General features: G+C 37.0%; 1 protein-coding gene across 1 annotated transcript in view; it reads right to left on the bottom strand.

Annotated features, from left to right (window-relative positions):
* Positions 1 to 1,175: 1,175 nt before the first annotated feature.
* The window catches only part of sptlc3 (serine palmitoyltransferase, long chain base subunit 3), a 33,071-nt gene continuing 23,809 nt past the window's right edge, over positions 1,176 to 10,437 (bottom strand). Inside the window, exons 9-12 of the mRNA XM_081350548.1 lie at positions 8,928 to 9,054; positions 4,213 to 4,348; positions 2,792 to 2,921; positions 1,176 to 2,224 (exon numbers count right to left, since the gene is read on the bottom strand). Of these exons, the coding sequence (XP_081206674.1) occupies positions 2,111 to 2,224; positions 2,792 to 2,921; positions 4,213 to 4,348; positions 8,928 to 9,054 (507 nt within the window). The 3' untranslated portion in view covers positions 1,176 to 2,110. The remainder of the gene's footprint in view (positions 2,225 to 2,791; positions 2,922 to 4,212; positions 4,349 to 8,927; positions 9,055 to 10,437) is intronic.

Genomic DNA, 10,437 nt, shown 5'->3' with positions numbered 1-10,437 from the left:
CAGCACCTCAAAGACAATGTTAAAGCCTGGATGCTATAATGCTTTGCTATAAAAACACAAAACTTGAAAAATATACCTCTGATAGATTTGCATCATCTAATGTAATTAAAATGGGAAAAAAATATGGTTCATAACCATAAGATATATATAGATTTATCTGCCAATATATCGGTTATCAGCTTTCACATATAAAGAATTATCAGTATCAGCCAAAATGTTCATATCGGTGCATCCCTAGTTTCTATACATATGAAAGACAAAGAAAAAAAACAAAACACCCTTATAAAAGGTAAAAATTAACGGCTAAAATTGTCCCTTAATAAAAAGTTAATTTCTGACGGATAGAGGAGCTCTTTCCACTATGAACATGTCTTAGACATCACTTATAGTAGCACAACCTTGTTATATAAATGTTGTTTTCCATCTATTTATGATTGTTTTCCAGTGCAACTACAATTGCCACCAATTGCGTCTCTCTGAAACAGAACAAAAACATGCATTGTCTAGTGCCTGAGATCCCACAAATTTCTCACCTCAGCCTTGAGAAATCTTCATCACTATGGTGTTGGTATTCTTGAAATAACAAACATTGTTTCAAACATGAGTAAAACAAGTGCGGACTAGACCTCATCTGTCTGCAGCATTTACTATCTGTCTTGATTCCTCCCAGCATTAATCAAGCGGTTACCCCACACCTGCGGAATGTGTATCTCTGTACTAATTGCTAGTTTTAGGTGAATATTGGCCTGTGTGCAACATAGTTGGCATGTTGAGCTCCAGCATTCAGACAGTGCTTTTGGGTCTCTTTCAAATGTAACAATTAAGTTTAGTCTCATCCAAAGCAAAGAGTTAGGTAAAACATGTGCAGACACTACTTTTTGTTAGTTTTGCAGCTAATGAGTCAAAGAGGTAATTACTATATGCTTTGGTGTTTACTGTGGTAAATACAGTTTCTATAGAGACGTTCTGAGCTTGATTCCTCACTGATTCTGGTTCTTTAATGGTTCAAATTTGACGAAGAATAGTTGGGACCGCGACGCGTAACATAAAATAACAGTAAACTCTATGTTTAGAATTGACTCAAAAGAATAATTAGTTTGGGAATCGGTCGGACTACATTGGATGTGATATATGATACTGATTCACAAAAATATGTTAATTCGAGAATCAAGAGTACACTGGTTACACTGTAGGTTTATTATTCATTTCAAGAGTCATTACCTCAGGAATCAGCCTACACTTCTTGCACTGCATCCGGGTGCGGTGTTTATTAAAAAGTGGAAGCATTTCTGAATTAGAACTGTTTCTATGACTCTCCATCCTAGTTATGATCAAACTAAATGTTTCAATGTGAGTGAAAAAAATCTAAAATGATCCTGCAAATGAACATAAGTCCTGCATCTGAAATATACAAACAAATAACATTGAATTCTTTCCAACTTTCCAAGCAAACATTTGATTTACAAGTACAATCAGTCCATAAATGTTTCTTTTTATTATTATTTTATAATCAGAAGTAGTTTCGTGCACATAACAAATAAATGCCTAACAGTTTAAATTAGAAGGACCTGCAATATGCAATGCATGAATGTTTAATGACTGTGAATGAGCTGCACTGGGTCTACAACGCCCAGCCTTGTTCAATCTCTTTCAATCAATGTACTTGTGGATCACACAAACACACAATCCAGCACAGAATGAAGGTCTTTCATCAGTCCATCTTAGCAGCAGGATAAAAAAATGGGGCCACTTCAAGGGGTTTCTTATCCGCAGCTAGAGTTTTGATGTAGGTCAGTGTTAAGGGAGTTAATTGTTTGATATATTTAGAGCAGCTTTTGATATATGTTCTATAAACACAGCCGTCGCGACCCCTCCCTTTTCCCCACAATCCCCTGAGAAAAACAAACTTCACAAAACTGTGAAACAGCAGTTAAAAAACAATTAAATATCATTTTACAATATATACACACACAAGTCCATGCCTCACAGGAGGACGAATTTTAAAATCTATTACAAACACTGCACAATTTTTTGGGGGGAAAAGACTTTTTTTTCTTTTACACTGAGGTAACCTTGGTGGCAACACACTCACAGTGATGAGTGTGAATGATCAGCTGTCCAGCTCAAAGTCTGTTTCACCGTCCAGCTCTGGCCGATGAGAGAGTCTATGACGAGAGAACTTCACCCTGATGTAGTCTCCAAGTTCATCAAGGCTCTGGATAACCTGGGAAGAGATTAGGCTATTCAGTCAGGCTATGTGAGATATTTTGACATTGCTATTTTCTTGTCGGGAACATGCCCAAAAATAATTATTTAATTTCTGTGGCACTTTCAGGTGGCATGTTTGAGGCATTAAAGCTGCTTTGAATTGTAAAAAGGCAATATAAAATCAAAACATATTTGTTTGAAATGGAATTAAACATTTTCTAAGCAATTTAGGACTTTAGATCTGGGAAACCAGGCCTTAGTGTTGTATTTTTCAGTTATTTAAACAAAAGAGTACAGAACTTTAATATCATCCAAAATTCATAACATGAAAATAATTAACTCTTAAAATTCACACAGAATTTGTATATCAGTCTATCCTTATATAGAGATGTTTGAAATACACAATGCTTTGTGTTTTTGATTCGTCTTGTCTGAACACCTGTTTTCATTTCACGTCTTGTGTAACACTAACACTGTAAAGTAAGTCTAAGTGTCAGTAAGAAAAAAAATACAAAAAATCAATAAAGAATACCAAAATAGAGATAGATAAGTCTGTGAGATGTTGGGTGGTGTAGTTTATTACCTTGTCGAGCATTTCTTTGGTATGGGCGGCAGACACACAGAAGCGAGCTCTGGCTTCTGTAATGGGTGTAGCTGGGAAGCCTACAACTACAACACCAATCTTCCTCTTCAACATGGCCCGTGAGAACGCCCTGAAAGCAGACGATGAACAACATTTTGGCTTGTCACTATGGGTTTTAAATTCACTTTACACACTCACACACACACACACAGTCAAATGTTCTAAAACAGCTTGCATCTTCAACTTTCGTTTAGTACGATATAATGTCATGATTAATGGTATTGAAGGTTTTCACAGTAGATGTATTTCTATTGCTTGTTTCTTCAAAACCTTTTACACACTCAAGTTTCCAAAAGTTGTCAATGCTCTTGGTACGACAATCTGCATTACAAACCAAGGCCGTGATTAGATATCACATGGTCATGGGCAAGTTATCGCCTGTTTTTTTAGCACATCTAAAACTCAAAGTAGAAACATTATGCAGAGTAAAGCTGTCGAGATTTCCATTCAGAGTTTGCACTGTCTGCTACCTTTCCTCACCCTTTGAGTGAAGGGAAATCCATTGTAAACCGCACAGCTGGAATGTCATTTGCATTAGCCAAGAGGGAGAAAAAGAAATGGATTGACAAGGAGAGAAAGGCAAAGGGAAAGGTATAATGGAGGAGGAAAAGATTGAGAGCGAGAGGAGGAGAAAAGGCCTCCACTTTGTCAGCAGAGACGACAGCGTCGAGAGAACAGAGCGGCGACGGAGAGTGAATGCTGGATTTAAAAGGCCTCACAGCTGCCGTGGTCTTTGTTGGTGTGCCAGGAAGCTGTTATCTTTGGAGGAGTCTGAAACGCCTGTGCGGTGATGAGCCTCTTGCATGTCATGTTTTCTTTCTGCCTCTCTTGTTTTTTTTCCTCACCACTGATTCATGGATCAACTAGACCATCCAAGATGGCTATGATCCAACGTCTTCTTGAAAAGACCACATCGCCTTCTTTGGAATGACCAGTGAAGATGACTGCAGCTTTTGTTGGGGTGTCCTCAAGCAGTCAGTACATTTTCCACATGGCATTCAAAGCTATCACCATTGTAACCCATGTAAGCCTTGCATTGTTGTTTTATTGGCAGCCCGAAATGTGGGCAGGTTCACAAGTTCAAAGGAGGATTACTGTAGTGTCCAGACAGTGGAAACTGTTCTTAAATCACAAAGAAGATGCACAGACGCGAAAAAAGCACACAAAGAAACGTAATGTTTTGCTTCTCGCTGGCCTGGCGATCTAAGCTGAGAGTTCTCAAATGGACTAAATCAGGTTTGTGTAAATGCGAGCCTGGTGGTGCTGTTGTGTAAGCTGACGCTCTTTTATACATGTTGCGTGAATTGAACTCTGCTAGAATCTGTAATCCAAACGGGTTGCTGGCTTGGGGAGCTGCTTACCCAACTTTCCCAGGTAGATAGAGCAGGAGCGGTACCACTGGGGAGTCCTGGTTGCCGTAAACGATGAAGCCCATATCCTTCAGCCGAGATCTGAGGTAGCGCGTGTTCTCAGCCAGCTGCCGAACTCTTCGCTGGCCTGCGGGGGAGATACAGACAGAGCCGTCATCGAGGAGAATTTGTTAGCTTTCATTGGAAAAGGAGAGACATAAATGGGAGTCTACAATAAAGTAAAGGTCATGATTTACAACAGAGCAACTGTAGGTCAAAATGAAAAGTGCAAATAATCCAAAAGAGCAAATAATCTCAATTCTCCTCTGGGACTGTATTTGAATTGATTGTACTCTGGATGAGAGGGATGCAGGCTATGAAAGTATCGGTTACAGTAGATGTCCTATATTTATTTATAGACGGATTACTAATATTTTTGTACTATTAAAAAAAAGGTAACACTTTACAATAAGGTTTCATTAGTTAACATGAACCAAGGATGAACAATACAACATTTATTAATCTTATTTCATGTGAATGTTTTAATGTTTACTAATACATTATTAAAATCAAAAGTTGTATTTGTTAACATTAGCTAATGCACTGTGAACTAACATGAACAAACAATGAACGGCTGTTCTTTTTTTTTATTAAGTAACATTAACAAAGATTAATAAACACTAATAAATATATTGCTAATTGTTAGTTCAGGTTAGTTAATACATTAATTAATGTTAACGAATGAGACATTATTGTAAAGTGTTACATAAAAAAAATTGCAGTGGTCAAATAAGAAATATCATGAAACCAACTAAGTTTCAATAAAACAAGTTTTTTTTTTTTTTTTTTTTTACTATAATCGAGTGGCTGAGCAACATTATATACTGCCATAATAAATAATTGTAATGTACAATGGTAAATGATTTTTAGACATTTCTAACCAATGTTTACATTTCCATTTTGATTTTGAAAATACAAAATCTCAACTAAAGCCCGCCACACACTACAAGATATTTGGGGCAATTTTGGACCGATTTCTCCCCTTCCGACAATCCTAGGTAAAGTTGCGACGAACCATTCTCATTGCTTAACTGTTCCATTCTGTGCCAATCTGGCCCAGATGGTATGGATATAGCTTCATTTTCTTACGTTTACGTTATGGAGGATGATCAGATATTTCTTTTAATTTTATTAATTTTTATTTTTAACGTGTTTACTTCGCTCAAACAGAGCGCTTGGCCAACTACAGAGAAACTGGTAGCCAGGCAACAGACAAGAGACCAATCCTGAGTGGCGACGTCACCAGCACAGTTCGTAGTCGTCCCATGCTGAACCAAGCTCATATCAGATGGATATATAACTGGAACCGTTACTTATCGTTCTAAGAACCATTCAGCCTGACGGTGTAAAAGCGCCTTTTGGGTCTTAAGAACTAGTCTGAGCAACTAGCAGATTTCAGATTCAAATTACTTTTCAGATTCAAATTAGACTTATCTACAGTTTTATGTCAGTGAGAAAAAAAATAGACAGCTAACCTGTAAGACTAATCTAAGCAGTTTATGCAACTGGCCACTGATCTCCATATAAATACAACATATAGACTACTAGCAAAACAGTCAAATATCATGTTTAATTATCTGTGCATAACCTAAGAAATATTCATAAAGCTTCCCCATTTCAATACATTACAAGTAGTTTGTCTGTGCGCCCGCCTCCCAACTGTGTACCCAATGCTGTGACTATGATTTGATGATATTTATGATATTTTGTATAACTGAATTCTACAGTAATATGTAGCACTCAGAGAGTCTGCGCCCACTCTGCGGTAGCACGAACTCCAAACAGACCATGTCAGGCAGAGTCTGCAAACCATAGAACAAATATGTCTACAAACTAGTCCTAAAACAGCTGGCACAAAGATTAGCCAACTTCTTTTACAGTTTATTTTTTTTTTCCTTCACTGTTTGCTTGAAAGTTTCATAGTTTTTCTACTTAAATATAGTTGAAAACACTGGGAAAATGGCCAAGGAATTGCAACATAATGTAGTGGCATAAAGCCATACCACCAGCAGTTACGGCTCTACAAAACAGTCTTAGCAATACCTTAACTTTCCTTTTCCTAGGCTACTGGAACATATATATTTCACCCTTATTTCTGCAGGTATAATCAAGAAGAGTTTACAAACAACTATTAGTTCCCTTTAGGATATAGACTGATTGTATGTAAAAGACTAGGGAAGGGGCCCAAAGGAGGAGACAGGAAATGACATCATCTGCTTTGCCGTTCAAATCCCAGGATCGCTCTTTTAATAGCCCCTCATTAAGACCATTAAGTAGTTAGGTGAGACAGAGCAGACCCATTCATAAAATTATCCAAAAACATAGTAACAAACAAAAACTGGAAGAAAACAGTGAAACTGTCTTATGGACTTTATACATTTTCATTACATTTTGAGGCTCATTTCTGTACTCTCTTGAAAACTTAATGTGTGTGTGTGTGTGTGTGGACTGTGGAGTGAGTCGATGTGAAAAACAGTACCAGCTGGTTTTGTTTTGTCAGGCTGAATGGTAGACAAATTTCATTATTTGCCAAGGCACTCTTGGCTTGTACATAGGATACAATGGATTTGGCACACAATTGGAGACTTGGGGTAAACTGAGAAGCACGGACTCAGATGCACACGGTACCATGTGGTTGCCAGTGGATTAGCGGTTACCGCTCCGGACTAGTAATCCGAACTTTGGTGGTTCGAACCACAAAGATATAATTCTAACAACTTAATGCAAATCAATAGCTCAATGAACATCAATACTTTCCACTCTCTGTCTTGTTCAGTTTATGTCTACCACTCTTTCTCTCCTCCATCTTTAATGGAGTGAATCATGCAGTTCAGAGGGCTGGCCAGGTCCGCCTCCAGCTCTCTTTGGCACCATGGCCTGAGCTTTTGGAAAACAACAGCATGTTTGCATATAATTACCTGTGAACCGATTGGCAGGTATTTCAAAAGGAGGTGTGCTGTAAAGCCAAGCTCAAAAGACCGCATGTCAGTGGAACGAATACAACCACTGTTAACATTCATTACATTAGAAACTCTTCAACTGAAACACTGAATACTGGCAGACGCTAGAAAGAGCAGGTGAAGTTCAAACCAAACACTTAGTCATGGACATGGTACATGTTCAGGTCTTCTGCAGTCTATTGTGTTGTAAATTCAGAGCGATATGGAGCATTCTAAAGCGAACTCTCAGAACAGTGTGACTCACCCTCCACAGAATTGCATGTCATGCCAGTTATGACACCCATGGGCGGCTTGTCCAAGTCTGATATAGACATCACAGAGTTCAACGATTCAAAACAGCCTAGAAAGATTATCTTTGGACAAGTTTGGACTAGAACCACTTGGCCAATTGAAGCAGAGGAGTTTTATTTAAAATAGTCATCTGAATTAAAAGGTGCTCTGTTTAAAAAGAACCTATACCTAAAAACGGGGCGGGCGAAAATGTATTTTTTTATGGCTGTTGACAGTTTTTTCTGATTAATGGAGTGATAAAAAGAGATATCCAAAACCCCCTGAGTAAAAACCTTTGACTCTAAAATGTCAACAAAATGAAACAAGAATTTTGAATCTGGCTTTATCCAATGTTCAGATTTCTCTTCTGGAAATATATGCAAATTAGCGCATATTTAATGAGATACTACATCATTTGCATATTTAAACATAAATATTCTAAAAACTTGTAATACAAAAGATATTTGCCTTAATGTCAGTAATCAACTGGGTAAGTTTCATGCTGATATCTATTAGTTTTTTTTTTCTATTCACCTGGGGGTGTCTCCCCATAATTCATTTACATTTTAAAACAGAAAATAGGGAAACACTTTATTTTAAGGTGACGTACTTACTCATTACTACATGTACTTACTATAGTAATAACTGTAAAGTATGCATAATTACAAGTTACTTACCCTAAACCAAACCGTAACCCTAATCGTAACTATATAGTAAGTATATGTAGTTAATTAATATTACTCAGTACTTATTTGAGTAAGTACAATGTAACTACGTCACCTTAAAATAAAGTGTAACCAAAAATAGTTAATTTGTAATAATATTTCACAATATTGCTTTTTTTTTTTTGTATTTGAACCATAGTGTACTGTACTTCATTGTGGTTTGAGTCTTTTCTATCATGGTGTGAACTACAGCGAAACTAAAATGAAACACAATATCTTCTCTAAAAACATAAATATATGGATTAACGCATATCAAAAACAGAAGGCAGCTTGGGAAAAGCCTTATAACATCTGGTGCCATTCTGCGGACTCTTAATACCTGGAAATATGTGACCTTTCCTTGACTAAAGGTCTGCAGGACTCTTTAAGCCGTTCCCATTGCTTTATTGAAATCTGTTTTACATGAGTTATAAGCTGTGGTGAAATAAAATTTATTTGGTTATTAAATCCATGTGAATCTCTTTCCCATTGGATTCCCCATGTTTAAGGAGAATGTTGGGTATGTTGGGTAGAGGATTTCAGTGTCTTCTGATATTTCAATGACTGACTGGTTTGAATTGTGGGTCTCAATGACCTCTGACACATCAAGTGTAAAGTAGTGCATCTGTTGACTTCAGTCATGTGACTTTAAAAAAAAAAAATCTGGACAGTCCCTTTCATGATTTAATGTCTCAGTATTGTTTCAGTGTCTTTGCAAGGCTTTGTTACTAACCTTCTGTTGTGCCATCGACTCCCATGATGCATTTAATTGCCCTGATGATCTGCTCCACGACAGGTGGGGACATGGCTGTAGCGTACACTGCACTGTGAGAGTGAGCCCGCAAATAATCCACCAACTCCTGTAGAAAAACACAACACATCCATTATTAAAGGAATACTTCAGCCCAAAATAAACATTTTCCTCATTTACTCATATTTATGTCAGACATTTTGCCTAAAATCTTCTTTTGTGATTCACAGAAGAATGCATTCAATACTGGGCTAAAAAAAAGAAAGAAAATAAATTTTTACTAAAATAAAAATAATTTCTATTTAATTAAATTATCAATTATCAAAATTGAATACAATTCATTAAAAAATGAAATATATCAAACTGAATAAGGAAATTTCATACTGACATAAGGGAAATCATTTATGATGAAAATATTAACTATTAACTTCCATTTTAACTACTTTATGGTCAACTCTCAGTGTCAATGTTTCACAAGTTGCAGTATGGTTAAAGACTGGTTTGTAAGTTCAAACTCTTGAACACTAAGCAGATCATCCACGAGAAATGTATTGCGTGCTTGTGCAAGATTTTTGAACCTCAGGTTTCTTCAGAAGAGGCAATTAAAATGTCACATTTAAAATGGCACTTAAAGGGACAGTACACCAGAAAATGAAATTTGTTTTTAATTTACTCACCCTAAGGTCATCCAAGATGTAGTTGTCTTTTTTTCTTCAGTAGAACAAATATTTTTAGCTGAAACCGTGGTCCTCGTTGATTCATATAATGCAAGTCAATGGCTACCATCACTTTGAGAGTAAAAAAACCCCAAACACATACAGGCAAAACAAAATTATAACCAGTGGCTCCTGATGATTCATTGAGGTCTTATGCAGCGAAATGATCGGTATGTGCAAAAAACTGAACATTATTTACAACATTATTACCTGTAATCCACAGCTTCATAAGACCTCAATGTATCGTCAGGAGCAGGAATTATTTTGTTTTGCCTGTATATTGTTTTTTGACTCTCAAAGTGACGGAAGCCATTGACTTGCATTATATGAATCACCAAGGTGACAAAGCTAAAAATCTTCTTTACATTTATACTAAAGAAAAAAAGACATCTACATCTGGATGGCCTGAGGGTGAGTAAATTAACAGTAGATTTTCAGTTTTGGGTGAACTGTCCCTTTAAAATGACCTGAAACACTGTGCTGTCTGAACTACACCACTAGAGGGAGATGAAAGCACACACCTAAGACACAGATCATGCAGTGATAATGACAGCTTCTCAAAATTCTCAAATTTGTCTGTTTGTGACTAATACAGCATGTTTGCTTTGCAAACTGCTTGAGGCAATGAGGCAAACAAACACGTTTATAGCTGTCATTTAACGATTTTTTCACAAACAATCAGTTTTGGAGATTGTGCCCGTCTGTCCTGCATCCCCCCAAAAAAATGCTTCTGAGCAGAAGCTGGGGCCAGTATCCAGCTCTTAATCTCTGTCCTC

The sequence above is a fragment of the Scardinius erythrophthalmus genome (assembly GCF_964197995.2).
Source record: "Scardinius erythrophthalmus genome assembly, chromosome: 21".
NCBI classification, from domain to species: domain Eukaryota; kingdom Metazoa; phylum Chordata; class Actinopteri; order Cypriniformes; family Leuciscidae; genus Scardinius; species Scardinius erythrophthalmus.
This window is presented reverse-complemented; position numbering and strand designations above follow the sequence as displayed.